A 23,000-nucleotide genomic window follows, 5' to 3' on the forward strand; every position below is an offset into this window, starting at 1 on the left:
TCGAACACATGCCTTAAGTTTTGAATAAATGTATAAATACATCTCTTTATCTTTCTGGATATTGCACTGTAAAAAATCTTTGCTGCCTTACATTTTTTGTTGTTGAATTAACTCAAATTAACTTTTTCAAGTTTTTCAACTATATTTTATAAGTTGTATCAACTCATCTCTTGTCAAGATGAATATAGTAAGTTGACATAACTTGTAAAGCTGAGTTGATTCAACAAAAAAAATTAAGGCAGAAAAGATTTTTTTCAGTGTACCAGATATTCCTCTTAAAATAAAACCAAGCAATATTCCTACAATAAGTTTTATATAATTATTATACAGTATGGAGACACAAACATAATAAATATAGCAGTTTTGTGTCTTAACCCTACATCCTCAACCTACATTTTTACTTAATTACATCACAGCTTCATAAAATGACCTTTTGCTAAATTTCTGTTGAACAGAAATAATATTTTGAGCTATCATTTATCTTATTGTGTTTTGTTGCATTAACTTTTTAGTTGCAGAGAAAGTTAAGCTTCTCTCCACAGTCTCTGTTCTCCCAGGTGTCCGTTTTTATGTTGCGGGCTCCACAACGATTGAGTTGAACAGGGCATGCTGGAAGCGTAACGAGATTCCCCAAAGGTTCTCCATTCACCCAGAACCATTCTAGACCCATGAAGCGCAGGCCTGTCCACATGCTGTCGGTCTGGGAATCCACTGTCTCAATTTTTATTAAATCCAGTTGTTTTTCAGACGTCAAGCAGGCCAGATCAGTCTGGTGAAGCCTGCAGTACTCTAAAGCTTCCTCCCATGTCATCTTCTCTTGAATAAGAATGAAGTTATTGTGGCAGTAAAAAGGATACATGTTATTACACTCTTTATCATTCCACACGTTGGTTGTGCTTACACAGTCTTGAATTCCCATATTATTATTTGGCTGACCGCTTTCCCATTTGAAAAATGAGACGGATTCACCACCGGACCACAAAAAGTTCCCAGAGTTTTTCATCTCCCTGTACAGGCCGAACCAACTTAGTGACATGTTTTCCCCTTGTAGCCCTATAAGTATCTGTTGTTCTCCATCGCTTTGGACGGTTGACAGGTCTTTGTGATATTGTCTGCAGTAAGTCTGAGCCTCAGTCCACGTCATTGAGATGTTCACATAGACATGATCTCTAATCAAAGCTGTTGTCAGTCCACAGAGGACAGTAAGGAGACAGATTGATGCCTTCATTTCTCCAGTGAAGTGCAGTAGCGCAGGCACGATAGTTAAGTGTTGCGACCCTACAAGTGTGATGTGTCTACATTATATGTAAATCTAATATGCAAATATAATATGTAGTAAAGGACAACACCCAGTTTAAATAGGCTATGTAAAGTTATGTAAAAGTAAACTCATGATTCATGAAACTTTTTGCCGGTGGCTGTGCATGGCAGGCATTGTTTTAACCCTTAAACAAGCTTAAGTTTAGGAAAAATCTTTTCACGTCACTTTTTATTTCATTTGCACTTATTTAAAACATATGTCTATTGCAATTGCATTCTGAATTATGAATGAGCAGTTTAGGTACATTAAGTTTTCCAACAGATGTAAAGAATAGACAGATTTTTGGGATGGTTTCCTGGACAGGTTTAAAAAAGACTTTGAGCTGTTTTAATTAATAAACACCTTTAAGATGCACACCAGTAATGTTTTTTGTGAGGTTTGTTTGTAAAAACAACTTACTCTATATGTCCCAGTATAACTAAGGCCTATAGGCCTTAGATTCATTGAATTTAATCAATTATTTTAAGGTAAGTGGTTGCAATCAATTTATTTAAGCTACATTTAAACAAAAAAGATTAGTAACGTAAAATAAAATATACAACTTTTGTTTAAATTTAGCTCAAACAAATTGATTGCAAACACCCACCCCAAAAAAGTTTATCAAATTCAATGAATCATTTTTTTCAGTGTAGTCCTGGATTAATCTAAACCCCATCTGGGAAACCACCCCTCAAAGTTATAAACACAAAGGCACTTCAAAATGTGCTATAAATGACAGCACAAACAATGTTTGACCTTCTATTTCAGCATCTTAAGACAAGACTCAGATTTTATATATATATATATATATATATTTTTTTTCTTTTTTTCCACAAGATAAATATATACATATTCTGCCACCATGTTATCAGAAATGATAACAGGACTTGGTGAAAACATCTCATGTCTACGATAACAGTGATTCTCAAACCTTTTCCGTGTGCGGCCCCCCCTTGTATACAGTGCATCCCTACGTGCCCCCCCCAAAGAAAATTAATGACATAAAATATTCCAAAACTTTGAATTTTCTGAGATTTAATTACCACTGTACTGTAAGATGGTATAAAGTATGTGCACGTTGACTGTATTAGGGTTAAGTACACTGAACAGATATTTTGATTATTAGGTCTGGAAATGTAAATGTATGGAAAAGTCATAATTATGTACTTTCCTGGAAATACAAATGAATCAATTTGCAAATAGTTTGAATTTCTTAAATTTTCATTTGAGTCATTCGTCAATTAACAAACAAAATATTTGCAAAATAAGTGCTCTGTTTATGTATAGCCTCCTGTATCTGTTGGGGTTAAAATAATGTACTGTCAGACTATTAAGAGTGTGGACATTTTAATGATCAATTAAATATTCGTTCAAAGATAAAAAAAAAGTCGAAGAGGGGGCACATTATTCCACAATTCAGTTTTATTTACAAAAACTATTTCATAGTAATTTGTTGCACTAAAACAGCACATGCTCCAGCTTACGTGTGTGTGATGTTTAAGTAAAACAATTAATGTGGTATTTAAAAAATACATACATAAAAGGGAGAATTACTGTCCTAGGTTGAATGATTTAAGTATTCGACCAGCCAAACATATAGGTGCTCCAAAATCCATCATTCTGTACTGGTTTGTACGCACGTCCAGTCAGCATGTTGTTTGCCTTTTACTTTTAATTTCTGAACAAAGCAAATTGTCTTTTAAAAATGTATGTGCACTGTAGTACAACAACGTATACAAAATTTAAATACTGCATTCTAGTATTTAAATGACATGTAACTGTGTTGTTGCCTATTTGAGTCAGAAAGCGTGTATGCCCTCTTGTGGTTAAAACTTGAAGGCTAGGTTTCACAAACAAGGCTTAAAGGAATAGTTCACCTAAAAAATTGGCCCATGCTTTACACACCTGTATATGACTTTCTTCTTTCAGCTGAACACACGAGTTATATTAAATATATCGGCTCTTTTCACCTTTATATTTATTTGTTTTACCTCAGAGCATTTAATAACTGTATGGATTAGTTTTTGATGGATGAATTTACTTTTTTGGAACTTTAAAAACAGGACACTATCTAATGCCATTAAAAACACAATTATTTAAAAGGGAAATTTCACAAGATTTTTTTAAGATGTCAAATAAATCTTTGGTGTCCCCAGAGTACATATGTGAACATTTAGCTCAAAATACCATATAGATAATTTATTATGATACAGTGAGGAAAATAAGTATGTGAAAATCCTGCTATTTTGCAAGTTCTCCCACTTAGAAATCATGTAGGGGTCTGAAATAGTCATTGTAGGTGCATGTCCACTGTAAGAGACGTAATCTAAAAAAAATCCTGAATCACAAAAACTATTTATTTGTTTGATACAGCTGCAAATAAGTATTTGAACGCCTGTCTATGTGCTAGAATTCTGACCCTCAAAGACCTGTTAGTCTGCCTTTAAAATGTCCACCTCCAATACATTTATTATCCTAAATTAGATGCACCTGTTAGCTGCCTAAAGACACCTGTCCACCCCATACAATCAGTAAGAATCCAACTACTAACATGGCCAAGACCAAAGAGCTGTCCAAATACACTAGAGACAAAATTGTACACCTCCACAAGGCTGGAAAGGGCTACGGGGAAATTGCCAAGCAGCTTGGTGAAAAAAGGTCCTCTGTTGGAATCATTAGAAAATGAAAGAAGCTAAACATGACTGTCAATCTCCCTCAGACTGGGGCTCCATGCAAGATCTCACCTTGTGGGGTCTCAATGATCCTAAGAAAGGTGAGAAATCAGCCCAGAACTACACGGGAGAAGCTGGTCAATGACCTGAAAAGAGCATGAGACCACCGTTTCCAAGGTTACTGTTGGTAATACACTAAGACGTCATTGTTTGAAATCATGCATGGCATGGAAGGTTCCCCTACTTAAACCAGCACATGTCCAGGCCCGTCTTAAACTTGCAAATGACCATTTGGATGATCCAGAGAAGTCATGGGAGAAAGTCATGTTGTCAGATGAGACCAAAATAGAACTTTTTGGTCATAATTCCACTAAACGTGTTTGGAGGAAGAAGAATGATGAGTACCATCCCAAGAACACCATCCCTACTGTGAAACAGGGGGGTGGTAGGATCATGCTTTGGGGGTGTTTTTCTGCACATGGGACAGGGCGACTGCACTGTATTAAGGAAAGAGGCCATGTATTGCGAATTTTGGGGGAACAACCTCCTTCCCTCAGTTAGCGCATTGAAGATGGGTCGAGGTTGGGTCTTCCAACATGACAATGACCGAAGAACACAGCCAGAATAACCAAGGAGTGGCTCTGTAAAAAGCATATCAAGGTTCTAGTGTGGCCTAGCCAGTCTCCAGACCTAAACCCAAGAGAGAATCTTTGGAGGGAGCTCAAACTCTGTTTCTCAGTGACAAGCCAGAAACCTGACTGATCTAGAGAAGATTTGTGTGGACGAGTGGGCCAAAATCCCTCCTGCAGTGTGCAAACCTGGTGAAAAACTACAGGAAATTTGTAATGTAATTGCAAACAAAGGCTACTGTACCAAAAATGAACATTGACTTTCTCAGGTGTTTAAAAACTTATTCGCAGCTGTGTCATACACACTGCATTTCGTTTGTTTTGATTTAAACTTTCATAACTTAAAAAATACAGCTAAGTAGCACCATAAAACAAATTAATAACATGATAACATAATAATAAACATGTTTTGAGAAAAATGTTAAAAACTGAGTTATCTCGTTTTGCAACGAAAATTTCATTTGTAAATCTATACAGACATAAGATATAAACATCGTAGCTGCTTTTAATTCAAGTCACTTTTACTCCCATTTATTGTTTTCACACATTTTTATTGAGGTTATTAAAACCTGCTGCTAAAGGATTTAAGTGTGCAGACGTCTTTATTTTTCTTCACACATTTTTTATTTAAATCACATTAACTTTATTTTGTCATTTTAAATTCTCACATTTCTTTGTTTTATTGTGATGTGTGTGTCTCTTATTTTTTTTTTTTACATATTTTTTCTCATTTCTATGTAAAGCACTTTGAATGACCTGTGTTTATGAAATGTGCTATACAAATAAACTCGCCTTGCCTTTTCTAACGTGGCAAAGAGGTTTGCGCAGTAAAATCTTTATTACAAAAAGAGGCAAAGTAATACCACTGAGAGACAATACTTTTTATATTTGCTGAAAAAATTTATTAGCCTCAAAACATATGGAATTTCATTTCAGCAGACAATTTAAATTACTCTTGTGAAATTGAAGAATAAAATGAAACTTAAGAGTACAATATTCACAGTGCAAAACATTTTGCAATCACTATGTCCCGCAAATCCTGGACAATGCTCTCATTATACTATATTATACTGATGTTTCTCTCCAACTTAAACATACAAGAGATGAGGTACAAAAGGGCTTTTTGCAAACACATTCACATTTTAAAGTGCTTCCTCTACAATGGCCTTTATACAAAACCATGATGTAACGAGAGTCTGCAAGGATTATTTAAATTATAAACAAAACATTACTGCAAGTTCAGAACCCAAAAAAACTCAACCGTCATTCAATCTTTCAAGTAGCTAACTCCTCTTACATTGGTGGCAGAAGGTTAGTGTGGTTAAACAAAAAAGCTTTAACCGATGAAGCGAAGAGAATGAAATCTGAACAGTACTCAAGATAACCTCTGAACAATATTTGCATGTTTCTCAAGTCAAAGAGATTTCACCAGGAACGAATTAAACTGATACTTTAGCCCTCTGCTCCTCGCTCTCTTCCTTATCCTTCTCATCTTTATCTTTGTCTTTACTCTTTTTTGACTTCTTTTTCTTATGTTTGTGTTTCTGTCCTTTGAGCTCAGTCTCAGATTCATTACTCGTGTGTTTCTTATGCTTTTTGTGTTTTTTGTGCTTCTTGTGTTTTTTCTTCTCCTTTTTGTCCTTTTTCTTCTTTTTGCTATCCTGACTGCCTGGAGAGCTGGGGCTGCTGTTATGTTCGGGGCTACCAGAGGGGCTTGGGCTGGCACTACTGTCCCTCTCTCGCCCCCTTAGTTCCGTTTTACCCTCCATGTCTGAGGGTTCGCTCTCACTTTCGCTGTAGTCTGGAACGAACGCGGCCTCGTCTGTTTCCCGCGTTAAATCCGAGGCGAGCCGAGTGGTGCGAGCGGATGGCACTTTGATGTGGTCGCCGTGTGATGGAGCTTTCTCTCCATCTGCCCTAGGCTCTGGAGTCAAAGCTCTGTGAGGAGTCCTGTGCTCTTTGTCTTTTGTGGGACGCACATCAGAATGCCTGGAGCTCTGGCTCTCCTTATTTAACGAAGAGTCTGCTTTGTGGTCCTCTGTCTCGGTTTTTTTAGGCTCTGAGAGACTTTGCGATGAAGTTTTCTTTTCCCTGATTGGACTTCGTGACTCATGAGAAACATCATTATCTTTCTTTCCAGAATCTGCATGCGAGTCCTTAACCCTTGAGGGTGGGGAGGGTGAAACTCTCCTTCTGATAGGTTCTTTATCATCTTTCGATCTGGTTCCCAAGTGGTCTCTTAAATCTTCTCTGTGGTCTGGTTTTCTGTTGGTGACACCTGTTGTTGTCTCCCTACTGGCTGGTTTTCTCGGTTCAGGCCTGTCAGCCGGTCTGTCTCTGGAGGAATGAGATGAGCTCCGCTCGCCTCCGTGCTCGCTGCCTCTCTCCCGTGCCCGTTCTCTCTCCTGGTTAGGTTTCCTTTTATCAGTCACTTCACGTTCAGCAGCCCTGCCATCGCTTTCTTTCCCCCTGTCTCGCTCTCTCTCTTTGTCCTTCTCTTTGTCAGTATCCCTCTCCTTATCAGTTGACGTGGACTCCTTGGCAGGTTTGACATCTACCGGAGCGTCTTTAGGGGCAGATGGAGGTTTGTCAGCATCGGGAGACTCCTTGTCCGTTGATTTGGCAACAGTGTTCTCATCCACGGGCGCAGGGCTGGATGTGTTGACACTGGCAGTTTTAATGTTGCCCTTCGAGTCATCTTCCTCAGATTCATAGTCTTCTTTTTCCCATTTGGAGCGGGGCACTTTAATCATGACAATTTCATCCTCAGCAGGGGTGGAGCTGTCATTGGTGTACTCTTCTAGTGTCTTCACCACAGTCTTCTTTAGATCAAGCTTCTCCTCATGCTTTCTGATAGGGCTTCCACCTGTGGAGCTGGTGCTGTCCAAGACAAAAAAAACATGAGTAAGATGATGGTACAGACTTTTGTATCAAATTAAGAAAATAAAATCATCTTACCTGGTGTAATCAACAAGTACAGATCCTGAGCCATCAGAAACATGTACCTTCCTTCTCAATTTTCCCCTTGGCTTTTCTAACCTGCCCTTTGACGGGACATGAGCGGAGTCGTCTCCTGAAACAGGCCGATCTATGCTAGATATCCTTTTGCCAATTTCTCTGTTAATTTTAATCTTTCTCACAGGTTCTGGCTTAATATCCAACAGGGAAGGAATAGCAGGTTTCTCCTTCTCGGCCGGCCTTTCGCTCTCCGGCTTAGGTTTAGATTTCGGTGAGCTTTTGGCTACATTGACAACTTCCATTTTAGGTACTTTTACTGGAGGAGCGTCGAGGTCTTTCAGGGATGTCTTTTCATCTTTCCGTTTTTTTCTATCTGGTTTACTATCAACTGCCTTGGTGAGCATTTTTTCCTCTGGTTTCACAGTCTTCTCTGGCTCTTTCTTCACCTTTACATCTTTGATGGTAACCTTGTCTTGCTTTGCAGAATCTTTTGCCGATTCTTTTTTGTTCTTAGGATCCTCTTTGACGGGTTTCGGCTCTTGATGGTGTTTGATGGGCCTGGACTGCATTAGCTTACGAGGGAGCATGAGTTTAGACTCAATGGTTTGAGATTTGCTTGCTTCAGGTTTGTGGGATGGTTCGTCTTTTACCCTCTTAATGGCCGGTTCAGGGGGAGCCACCTTCTCTCGTGGGGCATCCGCCTCTTTTTCTTTAACCGGCTTTACCACCTTTCCTGTTATTTCCTTTTTCTGTCCACTGCTCTCAGACTTGCGTTTAGCTTTGTCAGTCTTGCTTTTAGTCTTCTCTTTCTTGTCTTTTTCAGGGGTGCTCTTGTAGGGTACAGCTGTGCTATCCATGGGCTCATCCCTGACCGGTGTGGCATCATCCCGGTTTGAATTCATAAGCATGGAGTCTCCTTTGCGATCATCTTTCCTGGTGTCATCCATAGAGTCAGAGTGGCTGAAGAGGTCACCGTCATCTCTCTTTTTCTTGCGATGTTTCTTGTGTTTCAGAGACTTGGACTCCGTGCCAGTGCTGCCACTGGCCTCTCGCTCCTTAAGAGGTTTAGAAGATTCTTTAAGCCCTCTGCTAGGTCCAGTAGTGTTGACATGGATGTGGGTATACTTCTCAGTGCACTTTTCTTGGTACGTCATGGGACCGCGGCCTCTCGGAGGGCCACCGCGGCTCTGAGGTGGAGGTGGGTAATCCTCTCGACGTCCCCCCCTGCCATAAGGGGAGTTTTCTCTTGGTCGAGGAGGAGGATAACGTTCAGGGCTATAAGGATCTCTACTGCCACGGCCTCGAAGCTGACCACCTGGAGGTGGGTTGTCGTAGCTCTTGAGGTATTTGTCGTACCACTCCCTGTACTCTCTTTCCCACTCTCGGTAGCGCTCTCTCTCGTAGGGATCGCTATGATCTACATTTCGTCCATAGTAAGCCTTAGCGTCATAAGGAGGAAGCTCTCTGTATCTGCTATTGTACTTGCGCTCGCTCTCCATCGGAGCAGTAGGTGGAACTTTCTTGCCAGGACTTTGGTTCTTAAATGGAGGTGTCCTGGAGCGTGAACGATAAATTCCACCGGCCGCTCCGCTCACATCTCGAGCCCTATATGATGGTGATCGGCTCCGAGAGCGATGGTACGCTGGACTTCGTGACCTAGATCGAAAGCTGCGACTCCGACCTCGGCCTCTGCGGGAGTATGGTGAACGTGAAAAGGAGCGTGACCTGGAACGTGAGCGGGATCTAGAACGTGAGCGGGATAATGATCGAGAATATGAGCGTGGTGATCTAGACCTAGAGCGAGATTTTGAATAGGAATACGATGAGCCGCTGTATGTGGAGTCCCTGTAAGGAGATTTTGATCTAGAAAAGGGAAATGTAACAACTTTAACAAATTATCTTTTCAATCAAAAATGACAGATTGGTGGTGAACTTGTCATTTTTCCTTACCTAGAAAAGGATCGCCTTCTCTCCTTTTGGATCTTTCTATACTCCAACAGCTCTTTGGCAAAGTCATTGGTAAATTCATCAAGCTTAGATTTCTTCTCCCTGGTAACGAATCGACATTGGGAACTATTTATCAAAAATAGAAAGGAAATAAAACTTCACAGTTAAATCTTCATCATTTCAAGTTGGAAAATCACTACCAGACACAGTTATAGGGATGAGGCGTGGAAAAGAGAATAACAATAGTTATAGTCCCTACAATACATCAAGATACCTCTACAAAGACACAAATCAATGAATAGTGGCATATCAAAATCACCATACATGCCAAATATCCTGAACATTTATTTACATGAAATTCCCCAGCTAAAAATCGAACTCTACTCACTCTTCCTTTAGTCTGCGCTGCTGTCTGTAGAATTCTTCCTTGGACAGGAAAGGTTCTGCTGGCATAGTGGGGATTGGGTTGGGAATAGGTGGTTGAGTCCCAGGAGGCCCCCAAGGAGCCTGAACATTAGGTGGGACTGGTGGAAAAACCGGTGGCGGTAGGTTGTAAGGAGGAGGAGGTTGCTGTCCTGGAGGAAAATGCATAGGATACTGCGGAGGAATCACACCAGGTGGCTGAGGCATGGGGTGTGGAGGAGGTGGAAAAAGAGCAGGAGGCATGTACATTGGAGCTCCTGTACACTGCACAGGAGGAAGATTTTGCATTGGAGGAGGAGGTGGTTGTGTTCTTGGTGGTCGCTCACTAGGACCTCTCCCTCTACTTGTGGACCTGTCATGACTGGAAAAGCTGGAGTTACGAATCTATTTTCATCAGAGTGAAACTTAAAAAGACTAAACGTTTAGACACTTACGGATCCCACGTAGGACGGTTCCCAGTTGGCCTTTGTCCACTAGGCCTGGGCTGTCCTCCTAAAAGATAATGATTAATTTTTAATATTTAATATGGTAACAGATCACATAAGGATATAGGGTTAAAATCTAGAGAAATTAAAATTAAATTATATTACCTGATCTGTTGTGCATGACGTGCTGTGGCATATTGGGCTGCCCAATAACAGGTACATGGTATCCCTAGGCACACAAATACGTGCATAAGAATTGAGCTTTTTAAAAACAAAGGCATCTATAGAATAATTTCACTTCCTCAAGTTTATATATTCACTATGTAGAAGTACTATAAAAAGTCAATCCTTTTGAAACGGCAGTAGCTGTCGCCACAGGGCTTTCAGATGAAGGCACAGCAGAAGATGTGGGGACCTCAGATTCCCTGTGAACAAACAAAATTCTCAAAATTGGGGGAACAACAGTAAAGGACAAACTGAGTCAAGTCACTCATACCCTACACAATATGTAATGCTAGAAAATTCCCTGGCCAATGGCGGGTCATCTTGCTTGGTAGAGTGCGGAGGAGAGTCCACCGTAGGGCTGTGGTCTGAAACTGCAGGTGCAGTGCTACTCTGTACAGTGGAGGTGCTGATAGGTGGTGGTGGTGGTGTACTGGAGGACGGGAGAGAGGGAGGAGGAGGAGAAGGAGACAAGGCAGCTGGCATGCTTTGAGGAGGGGTGCTGGAAGGTGTTGAGCTCTGAACATTGGCCATAAGAGGGTCCTGTTGGCGTGAGGAGGCCAATTTCAATGGCGGTCGCTGCACAGGAGCCTGTGTCTGGGATCCTGTTGCAGCTGCATGTGCGGCTTTGCGAATCCTTTTGGTGTATCCAGTTTCATTCCTAAAATTATTTACTGCCTGCAAATAAAAACAATAGGTTAGACAGGAGAGTCTGCTAATGAACAACAAATAAACAACAGAATCATTTAACTTACTTGGCGCAAAAACTTGTTTGCAATCAAAGCATCAGGAGAAACATCTGATTGTTTGCAAGTGGGGCAATCATGTTCTTCAGACTCCAGCAAACACGTGCGAATACACTCATCACAGTAGCTATTTCCACAGCAGGGAATAACAACAGCATCAGTCATAAGATCTTTGCAGATCAGACACAGCAGCTCATCAGGCACTGGATCTTCTTCCTCGGAGGACGAAGACTGATTCTGGGGCAAGAAGGGCGGTTTCTCTTTCTTCCCAATAGCATACGCCTCACTAAACACATAAGACATGTTAAAAAAACAGACATTCATCTCTACCAAACACAACTTGTATCAGAGCCAACTACACTTACGCATCAATGGTGGGAATGGCATACATTCCACTGTTGGTCAGCATGACTCCCTTTCTGTTAGGATCATCTACCTCCACCATGAAACTGCGAGGAATTCCTGTGCTTTTCTTAATCCGTTGAGGAGCTTCGAAACTTCGATCCTGCTAACGCACGGATAATATCCAAGGTTACATTTCTCCTCAGACCAAAGAGGCGTACTAGTACACGCAACGCTTGAAGCAGTTATAGTAACAAAAGCCCAATTACCCCATTCGTTGGACAGTTTCTGATATAATGTCCGGTTTTTCCACAGCGAAAGCACGTGTAGTTTGGTGGGGGTGGACCCACAAGCTTTTTTGTGTAACTGATAAATACAGATTCGTGTTAACAATTGATGTGGGGGTCATTTATCAAATACCGTCAATGCCTTGCATAGCATACTTACTGGATGGGATCATATTCATGGTTGGACTGAGACATCATTGCTCTAATTTTGTCTTCCTCGGACGCATTTGTTTCAGCAAGATTGGCTGTCTGTTTAATAGGCAACAATGTTTTCACACATGGCATTAATGTCGACATGCGCAGAGATACTTTGTAACCTTGGTCCTGAAAGAAGATGCTGCTCGCCTCTATCAGTGTGAGACCCATTTTTTTATTCTTTGTATTTATGATGCATGATGAACAGGCCTTGAAATGACTTCAAGACAAAAGAGTAATAGCCTTAGCTAGAGAGCAGAAAGGGAAAACTAAATAAAATAAAAAAATGAGTCGCATGTAAGGCATTAAGCAAACAAACAATCTCAACCAAGCACTTGTCATGGTCTAATGGACTTTTCCCCATTTGCTTCGTTTTATTGGAATGCATTAATTTTTGTCACGAGTAAAATAAACAATATGAGTGCACTTACATACTGCTGTCATGCTTTTTACATATACACAGTAACTAAAGATATGATTTTCTGTACCTTTTAAATCAAATGTCCAACTACACCAACATAATGTTAAAGTATATTATTGATATACTAAACTGTGACATTACAGGAAAAAAGATAAATATAAAAATAATTTTGCAGGTGATGTGCAAAAGTCCAGAGTAAAGATAACTTCCATCTGGTGGCAAAGAGAGTCCATAAAAGTGAAAAATGAATCTTGATGAGGTGTTGCAATAAAAAAAGGTGGTGTAGAAAAAATGTCCAGGGCGATCCACAGGCTTTAGTCCTCAATTAAAAAAAATTTATATAGGCAAACTTCGTTTCAAAGTGCTTCAATGTTTCAAAAAGAAATGTGATTTAAATATGGGTAAGGGACATGCACAACACTCCCCTCAACACTGATAAAGGCACCGAGCACACTTATTACAGGACCAGGCTTTCAAACAATTATTAAAACTTATACAAATAATCAAAAACATTAAGACTATACAAATACATCCTATAAACATATGGTGATCATCTAAAAAATAATTACAGACATACTGCTATGCATCAATCACACAAAATGCTATCATAGCAATTTTTGCTAGGTTAAACAACAAAAAAAGCATAAAATGTGTACTTTGAGCAATACACAACCTGTACTATACACTGTGTGCATATATAACAACTGATAAAACTGGATGTGACAAACCATGCATATTTGACATAAAATACATTTGAGTACCTACACTACGACTTGCCAAAACCAAACACTTATACAAGTTAGACACAGAATGGAGTGCATTAAGGATTCACAAATGAAAGTACCTTTGAAAGCAGGGCCAGTGAAATGGATGAAGATTCATCAATCTGTTGTTAAAAAACAAAACATTAAAACAAAGAGGAGTTCACCACTACGACAACACACACCTCCATGCCCAAAGGAGATAAAGTCTTTAAATTAAACATCACAACATTAAACATAACAACTAGCATATGCACAATAATTCTTTGGTTGTACCTGAAATGTAAAAGCCATTTAGATTTAAAAAATTAAATATTTGTTTTAAATTAGGAACATAAATTTAACTTTTTACTTGAGTCAGTGTCACACCAACATAGTTTGGAACAATTACAGTAAGCTAATAACTGCAGTAAATTAATGACTTTAATGTTTTCCAGTGAAAAATGTAATTAATGAATTAGAAACCCTATGAAAAGTAAACACAAAGGGTCTCAAAGATGTCAAGGAATTGAACAGTGTATTTTATTGTCAACCTTGCAGTAAGTCATAAAAAATGTTCATATAAAAATGTAACAGTGTACAACAGGGCATTTAGAAAATTCAAATATTTGACACTTGAATTGCTTGTACTGTTCTACATCATGTGCCAGACTATAGTCTGCTTCTCTGGGTAGATTCAGTGTTAACATTACACATTCATGAGAAAAGCTCAAGTACTTTTACAAACAAACAAAAACACAAATAGTATGTGTGTATCTGTAAAATAATGAAGCACCCAGCAGCTTCGTTTCAAATAGAAATGACACAAGAAAATTTGAAAAAGTACATAGTCTAAAGAGTCAAATATGCATTTAGGCACATTTTTATAGTGCATTATTATTATTATTAGTAGTACAATGTTATGTTCCAAACAAATAAGGGGAACAAAAGTATTAAAAATATTTGTATAATAAATATAACAAGGTCACTTGACAATTAAGTTATGAGGTACAATAAAAGCAATCTGTAATTATAAAATGTTTTAGTATTCACTTAGGTTGTCTGACCAATATCTAGGCCGAAACCCTTAGAACAAAATATTGCTCTTTAAAAAGAAAATTGGTATGACAAACAAGAAAAATATTAAGCTAAAGTGAAGACCAAAAAACATGTGGTGCTGTTTTTATTGAAAACATCACCTAAATATGTACTTTAAGACAGGGGTTTTCAAACTTATGATGCAAGGACCCCCAAATGTGATTAACTTTTTTTTAAGGGACCCACTTCCTAACATAACAATTTACATATTATGTATGACAAATATAATTGGCTATACAGCCAGATGTAAAAACCTGAAGACAAACATTTTCTGCAGCAACTGACAATAAATCTGGTTTCATAGCAGCTTTACAAAGAATTCTGTCTTACGAACGCTAGTCAGATAATGGAGACTCGTAAGAAAAACACAGAAAGATACAAAGCAAATAGAAATTATTCTGGAATATGTAGCAAGAAATGAGAAAAATACACAAATGAACAATTTTTTTTCTCTGAAATTTTTGGGGGACCCCAGACCCCAGTTTGAAAACCCCTGCTTTAAGCAGTAAGCCACAAACCATGGGACTTTACTAATGTTAAGTGATGTTATGTTTATTAAGATTTTTTTTCAAGGTTCTCATTTTACATCAAATAGTCAAGACATCGATTGCGGGTGCTTGCCAATGTTTTTCAGCTAAGTGCTTTGGTTGCCACGATACCTCAGCTTTTTTAATCGGTCGTTGAACAATGTACCAGTTGGTTGTTGTGATATTTGTCCCACCCCTCCTCAACTATGATTGGATGGCCGAGTGAGAAGTGACATTGACTAACAGAGTTTCAACCAAATGTGAACTTTTTTCAACTCTGGGTGCAGAAAAACACATTGTGCTGGTGCTCAACACAGACAAAACCTGCCAGCTGCTGGCGTTTTTAAAAAGTGCCTTGGTGTACATGACCCCTTTTGGGTTAGTCACTTGCCAACCTTGTAGAAAGGTGCTTTTAATACTATTTGAGCTTAAGAAACAAAAGCTATGATACAGTTGATGTTAGGTTTAATGGGATCGTTTTCCCCAAAATAAAAATTCTGTTTTAGTTTACTTGCCCTCATGTTGTTCTAGGCCTGTATGAATTTTTCTTAAGAAATTTTGAAAAATGAGAAGCACACAGCTGGTGGAAACCATCGACTTCCATAGTAGGAAAAACAAATCCTATGGAATTGAATGGGAACCATCCACTCTATGCTTGCCATATTTAATAAAATATCTTCATATTCATCATCTATCACAAAACGTCTATAGTATGTGTTTATCCAACTATCCAAGTCAATGATTTAAAGCAGTTGTGTGCTTATCAAAATTTCTTGTGTTGACATCGGAAAAAAAATAATACAGGTCTAAAACAACATTAGGATGAGTAATTGATTGAATTGAACTTATTTATTTGTTGGTCGGAAATATTTTCGTTTAACGATTTTGGCACGCAATTGTAGACATATCCATCTTTACTCATTGAAGGAAATAGTCTAGCACGAAAGAAATAACTCCCGAGGCATTGCAAAAATGGCTGCCAAGTGGCGCGACTTTCTTAAAGGTGACATAGGATGATTGAATGGGGTATTTATCCTTGTTCTGTGATGTGACATGTAGACAAAAATGTTTTTGTTTGGGTCTGTAATGCCTTAGAAGCTTCCTAAAAACCTCTCTCAGATAGCTCTAATTAGGGAGGGGATTTTAAACAAGTGGTTTTGCACCTATTTGGCTCCTCCTACTGGCTTAACTTGCAATCTCATTACTGATTGGCTGACTTTGCTGCCACTCAAAAAATTTAGCCAATTATTTTAAAGTGGAGGGGCAGTTAGATGCCTGTGATGTCATAAGCATCAGTTTTTCAGATGGGCTGTTTTCTGGCTGACATTTCTAAAAGAGGAATTTCTGTGAGACAGATGTTTAGCATGTCTAGCACTTTTTGTATGTTTGTGAATGTGGGTAGACTATCATTATTCAACAAAGACAAGGTAAAAATGGTATTTCATTCTCTGTCCCCTTTAAAGTGACTTTGGTAACACCTTCCATGAGACTTGGCTTTCACTCTATGCATAGGGCAAGGTAAAACGTAGCTCTTGAAAATCTGTTTTCTATTGGTTAAGAAATATCCAACTATCAGAACTGTTAATGTTAAATGGAGCTTGTCAGTATGTAACATTCCAGTTTTTAAAAAAACAAAAAACAGACTAATTCCATCTGCTGTTATTTGTACTCCCCTAGGCAGGGAACATACAGTGGCAAGAAAAAGTATGTGAACCTTTTGGAATTCTATAGTTCTCCGAACAAATGTGTCATAAAATGTGAACTGATCTTTATCAAGAGTTTTGACAAATTTCTAAAAATAACACAAATCTGATCAATCATGTCTTTATTGAGAACAACAAAAAAAATCATAGTGCTTGTGAAAAAAAGTATGTGAACCCTTCGGTTAATGACCTCAAAAGCGCTAATTGGAGTTTTAGCACACCTAGAGTCTGGTTAAAGCAACACTAACAAGTTTTTGCTTTTTGCTCCCCCTACAGGTTGAAAGCGGAATTGTCCATTACCACTGTCGTAAATAATTTAGCCTACTGCAGCAAAGCTGGCCCTGATTGGATTGTAGGTTTGCCGTAAAGCAAGTTTTTGTAGTTTTCACACGAATTACAGGACCGCGAACGACGGTTGGAAACTTCATTAGTGCGGTTTTGGACGATAGAGGACTGCAAAGCGAATATGAAAGTGCCGTTCACCCTGTTTCGAGTGGATGAACGACTGAAACTTTTTTGAAAACGTTATTTTAAGGTAAAAAAAACTTTTTAGTGTTGCTTTAATATAACACATTTGGAGGTGTAAACTACAGCTACTTTGATAAAACGCCTCAAACAACAAGTACACAGTTATGTGAGTCATGCCTCGCCAAAAAGAGCTTTCAGAGGAGCCATGATCAAGAATTGTTGCTTTACATAAAGCTTTACGAAGTTATTACAAAGACTTACGAAAATCACCAGTCTTCAGTTACGCAAACAATCTACAAATGGAGACGCTGAAGGACTGTTGCTACTATACCAAGAAGTGAGCGCCCTGTCAAAATGACACCAAGAGCACAATAAAGACTCAATGAGGTAAAGAAACAACCCCATATGAAGATGGAGATGATGAATATCCAAGTATATACAATATACATATAAGTATAGACAATTCTTCAGGATAATGTGAGAATGTCTGTACGTCAGCTGAAAGGTGGGTGATACAACACGACAACCACCCAAAACACCAGAACAAGTCCACAACAGAATGGCTCCAGAAAAACAAAATCCACCTTTTGGAGTGGCCAAGTCAGAGCCCAGACCTCAACCCAATAGAGACGCTATTGACTTGAGGAGGGCCATACACGTGAGAAGATTGAAGAACATGAAAGAGCTAAAGCAGTTCTGCAAGGAAGAATTGGCTAAAATTCCTCATCAACAATGAGCAGATCTGATTCACAACTACAGGAAGTGGCTGGTTGAGGCTATTGCTGCCAGGGGGGTCAACTTGGGCCACACAAGCTTTTGTTTATGTTCCTGCTGCTGAAACCAACTATAAAATGAAGACATCTACCAATATCAGGGAATTCAACAATTTAACTCCTCTTACTGCATGTTTTTAGTAAGTAACATGTCTAAATAGGCTAAGAAGCAGGGTTATAACATCAAATATTATTTTAGTAGTTCACCCAAACATGAAAATTCTCTCATAATTTACTCCCCCTTATGCCAGTTATTAAATCTAAGGGTTCATTTACTTTTTCTACTGCCATTTTAAATGTTGAATGAGTGTGTTCAATAAAGACATGAAAGATCAGAATTTTTAGACACAATATGTTTGTCAATACCCTTGACTTAGATGAAGATCAGATCACATTATGACAATCCATTCAGAAAACCACAAAATTCCAAAAGTTACACATACCTCCTCTTGCCACTATACATGCAAGTTGGCCGTAGTCTTTGCTGTTTCATTAAGTGCAACCTTTTGGACCTGACATGGGCAATATGATGTGATTGTCCAAACAGTCTGCTCGTTCATTGATGTCAGTGATTGTCCAAACAGTCTGCTCGTTCATTGATGCCAGTTTGGTTAGTTACAGCCTTTAGACTAAACCAAAGGGTAAAACATTTAGTCCTGGGATCACCCTTCCTCTCATAATAAATTCTAGACATTTCTATATTGAAATGTAAAAAAAAGTCTTCACCACAATATAAAATTCCTAACCAAGCAAAAAGTGAACTGCAACTGATACGCCGCTACCTGTCAAATGGTATTCATGCTAATGGTTTAACTCAGTAGTTGAGCGTAAAGCACATTTCTACAATGGTTTTGGTATGTGAAAATCTTTGCGTGTTGTTGCAACCACACTGCTTAGAATCAGTATATACACATCGGATGGACGCAAATTGTCACTCCTGCGTTTACTTCTGGTCTGTGACTGTTTATCGGTCTGGTTAGTGAATAAACTGATCTCTGGAAAAATACCTTGTGAAAAATAAAATATTACTGTCTTCCCTAATCTTTTGGAAACTTTGTGAGCAAGGATCAACACTGTGTGGATTCGGAAGCAAGGTTAAAAATTTAAGTATCTGTAGTTAAAATTGGATACATTCAGTTTACACAGCGTAACGTTAACTTGGCGTAATGGTCAATACGCTTTAGCTATGATTTGAACACAGACAACTTATTTGTTATTCATTTAGCTTGTTATCACAAATCATCTACTCTAGAGGGACTCTGTCTGTTGTTATTGATTCCATGCAGGAATCTGTTGAAAGTTTGGGCCACACAAGCTTTTGTTTATGTTCCTGCTGCTGAAACCAACTATTAAATGAAGACATCTACCAATATCAGGGAATTCAACAATTTAACTCCTCCTCTTACTGCATGTTTTTAGTAAGTAACATGTCTAAATAGGCTAAGAAGCAGGGTTATAACATCAAATATTATTTTAGTAGTTCACCCAAACATGAAAATTCTCTCATAATTCCCTCCACCTTATGCCATTCCTGATGCAAATGATTTCCTTTCCTCAGTGGAATACCAATAGTTTTTTATTAAAACGCCATCATGTTATCTTCTCATGTGGGAGACAACACGGCAAACATTTTTTAATGTCTGAGCTTCGTTTAGATTCAATACTTTGTTTACATTTAATACTCCAGGAAAGACACAGATAATCATGATAAATTTAAAAAAATGGCAGCTCATTGATAACATTGAATCTCACCAGCTCTTGTGACAACATATTAACCCATTAAAGTGATTTATGGGTAAGTTAATTATGAGAGAATTCTTAAATTTGGGTGAACTATAATTCTACTAAAACTTTAATAATTGAGAATGATAATAAAGAGCCTTGTATCGATTAATAGAGTATGGCTATTAAAATGAACTTATTTTGAATAAACAAATAATCCAAAACAATCCGAAGTTCTTTTTAGCAATGACAAAAAGTCAATGTCTTAAACCCATCAAGAACAAAATGTCAGTTTAGAGCAACTACTTTATGTAAACATTTACTACAAGGCTAGACTCACTGGACTTGTTAAACATATACAAACATACAATGACAGACTCATACACGCAAACACACATTCTCTCTTACATACATTCAAGCACACTCATGCATCCATGCCACTCTAAACTACCCTAGAAATTGTGTAAACATGGGCAGTCAGACATTAAAGCTGTGTAATACAAGGTGTAATTAAGTAAATAACACAATGCACTTTTATTTAAAAACAAAAAACAGACAACTTTTTACAGAAGTGTCACTTTAAGGACAAACAAACTGAACATAAGCCATGTTCAATAATGAATAATTAGATCAATAGGATCTTACACTACACTCTAAAACAGAATTCATTTTTGTAAGGAGTATTAAAACTCATTTCAATGTGAAACAGTGTATAAGCATGCGCACAGACTTCTGTACACATAGGAAATTGCATAAAAACATGAAATTCAATGCAACAAATGTAGTGAATCACAGTATACACATTCAGCTCAACACATTTTGTCATCTTCAAACAGATTTCAAAGACAACATTGAGGAGCATGAAAAGTTTTCCCTAAATGATTTTAAGACAAAGCAACTGCTGTGCAGTCTGAAAATGTGTGTAATGAGGCAATAAAATTAGGGTGTTTTTACATACTGCTTTTGAAGATCCACTTGATCGTTCAGATCGATCGCTGCAAAGCAAAACAAAAGAGGGGTTAATTTCCAGTTAAAACTACACAGTACAGAAACAAACTGACACATTAATACAAAAGACTAAACGTAACTCTCATACAAATAATTACTACACCATATCAAAATTAGAAGAAACCATTTACAAAAAAAGACAATCCTGCCATCACCAAACCAACATTATTGACATGCTTCCATACAACAACAAAGATCTGATAAAGCAGCTACTATCAGCATGTTTAACATTAAACAGATAGCTCACCCAAAACTTAGACATCCATAGTATTTGTTTTCCTTACAAATGAATTCAAGGGGTACCGTCAACTGCATGCTTACCATCATTTTGTCAAAATATTTTGTGTTCAACAGAAGAAACCCATACATGCTTAACAGAACATGAAGGTGAGCAAATTAAAGATTTTTGGGTGAACTATCCCATTAAAGACATTGAACGCTGCTGGTTGTACCAAGTCTTATTAGACCATGGTACACCCAGTGAGAACAAAAATATGAATGAAAATGACAGCAATGGCACAGGGAAAATTCTCCAATGAATAAACTTTAAGTTATGTGAAGACCACATTTACTACATTTCTGTTGCGTTTGGAAACTTGACAGCCCATAGTTATCATATTCCTTTAATGTATGAAAAATGGTTAATTGTAGGGTGGACACATTTGCAAAACAGATGTTAACAGTAAGTTCAAGATGAGTAAATGTCAGATCACTTACATGACATATGTTTTACTTGTCGACTTAACCCCTCCAATAGGGATTCGCCTAATGATAACAGATGAGTTTTTGGGTATGAGGGCTCCTCCATCAGTGTATTCTATAAACAAAAACAGGAATGACGGTATCAACAAACATGTAACAGTTTTTTAATCATTTGACTTTCACGGGTAACTCAGTAAATCCTTGTGTTGAGTCAAAACACACAAAATGGAGTCCTCTCGAAACAAGTGTCCAATGCTAACAGACAATAACATACTGTTTGAAACGTTTGAATATTATGAAACAATTCGTCGACTTAAATAATTAGTATCACAATTTTAAAACAACATAACATTTTAGCACAAACTTGCACATTTAAAGAGAAGACATAATAGGGACAAAGTATAATGGCGACGGCCATGGCTTTAGCGTTTAGCATGATTAGCTTTCCTAGCCAACGTTAGCTTTGATTGTATACATCAATAAACCCAATATTTCATTTTCCACACACACATGGACGGACTTTAAATGTAAAATAAGTTGAAACGTAAAGTATTTCACAAAAATCTGAATGTATATAAGAGTAAGTTGTCCCGCTTACCTTCTTTTGTTTGCGCGTTGGTGATTTGCAGGTCGCAGTCCGCGGCCTTCAGTTTTTCTCGCCCCATGATTTGGCGTTTCAGATCACTGAGCGTGATGTGAAGGCCATCAAAGGTGACCGTGTCGTAGTTAAGTTTAGAAGAAAACTTGTAATGGACACAAGACATGTTTAAACAATCCTTGTGGTCAGATACCAGCACACAAAACCAAACTCAACTACAATGTGCACAGTCGCGTGGGCTAACTGTTAGCCCAGCGAGAAAATTTAACCAAATGTCAGTTCAATAGTTTAAGAATAAAAGCCATATTTGCTCATCATTTTAAGCATTCTTAATTAAGAGTCACCACTAAACAGAGGTCGTGTATTTCGCCTCCCGTTAAAGAATAAAGTAAGTTAAACAACTGCGATCTTAATATAAACTGTTCAAAGAGATCAAGTGCAACACGTAATTTTAGTCACGAAAGCGATTCATTGTCCACGAAATTTCCCGCAAGACACGAGGAAATCCCAGCCGTTTCAATGTCCCATGAGCATATGGCGTTTAGCCGTATGCTGTTAAAGAAGTCCAATTCCGATCGAGAAATACAGTTCAAACAATGTCCGAGTGATCAAACGTGTAGAGTCCCATCAAATATTTCGCCTCATTGTCCGTGTCGAAGTTCCTCCGAAATGAATTTTCTTCAGCGTAGTCCAAATCTCAACAAAAAACAAACCGATGTAGATTGAAGCAAGGCCTGAAACAATGTGGCTAGAAGCTAGTGTGACCAACCTAAAATGGCTTCCATCACACACACAAAAAAAACAAAAGACTACAGCAAAATAATTACAAAAAGCTCAAACAAATGAGTATGTAGTATGTTTATCTTGTTATCAAAATACTGCCGTGGTAATCCAGTCGCTCCGTCGTCAACCTAGATGACCACAATCGACGTCTACAAAAAAAATTCGCACTAACATACGATAATAGTAAAGCTAATCCATGAATTCAAGGGTGTTTCCGCAACAAAACGCAGGGGCAAAGAATGAACCAGTTACTGGGAGGGGCTAAAAGTGCGCATGCGTTCAAAGTACTATTTGCCGGAGGTCATGGAGTG

General features: G+C 38.3%; 1 protein-coding gene and 1 long non-coding RNA gene across 4 annotated transcripts; one reads left to right on the top strand and one right to left on the bottom strand.

Moving 5' to 3' along the window:
* Positions 1–5,480: 5,480 nt before the first annotated feature.
* On the bottom strand, positions 5,481–22,949 carry rbbp6 (retinoblastoma binding protein 6). 3 transcript variants are annotated; one of them, XM_073857192.1, is made up of 16 exons: positions 21,907–22,949; positions 21,324–21,423; positions 20,557–20,593; positions 13,412–13,453; positions 12,112–12,200; positions 11,934–12,030; positions 11,688–11,827; positions 11,332–11,608; positions 10,876–11,254; positions 10,700–10,774; positions 10,520–10,579; positions 10,364–10,421; positions 9,895–10,290; positions 9,510–9,632; positions 7,560–9,422; positions 5,481–7,481 (listed from the first exon to the last, which is right to left on the bottom strand). In XM_073857192.1, the coding sequence occupies exons 1-16, from the start codon at positions 22,070–22,072 to the stop codon at positions 6,041–6,043; spliced, it is 5,343 nt and encodes a 1,780-aa protein (XP_073713293.1). In that variant the 5' UTR covers positions 22,073–22,949; the 3' UTR covers positions 5,481–6,040. The 3 variants fall into 3 exon arrangements, with proteins under 3 accessions (XP_073713293.1, XP_073713294.1, XP_073713292.1); XM_073857193.1 differs by having other exon boundaries at positions 9,510–9,608; positions 11,688–11,830; XM_073857191.1 differs by having other exon boundaries at positions 11,688–11,830.
* Positions 15,796–16,554, top strand: LOC141351047 (uncharacterized). The gene is made up of 2 exons (XR_012359192.1): positions 15,796–15,935; positions 16,396–16,554. It is a non-coding gene; the product is annotated as an uncharacterized lncRNA (long non-coding RNA).
* Positions 22,950–23,000: the final 51 nt, after the last annotated feature.

Source organism: Misgurnus anguillicaudatus, chromosome 19 (assembly GCF_027580225.2).
Source record: "Misgurnus anguillicaudatus chromosome 19, ASM2758022v2, whole genome shotgun sequence".
Taxonomy (NCBI): Eukaryota; Metazoa; Chordata; class Actinopteri; order Cypriniformes; family Cobitidae; genus Misgurnus; species Misgurnus anguillicaudatus.

Excerpts from the sequence above, each read along its gene's own strand:
- rbbp6 (XM_073857191.1), bottom strand. The coding sequence starts at position 22,072 with ATGTCTTGTGTCCATTACAAGTTTTCTTCTAAACTTAACTACGACACG. Across the intron at positions 12,201-13,411 it reads CACTGGCCCTGCTTTCAAAG|ACAGCCAATCTTGCTGAAAC; the intron begins GTACTTTCATTT and ends CCTATTAAACAG. Across the intron at positions 10,775-10,875 it reads CCCGCCATTGGCCAGGGAAT|CTGAGGTCCCCACATCTTCT; the intron begins TTTCTAGCATTA and ends TTCACAGGGAAT.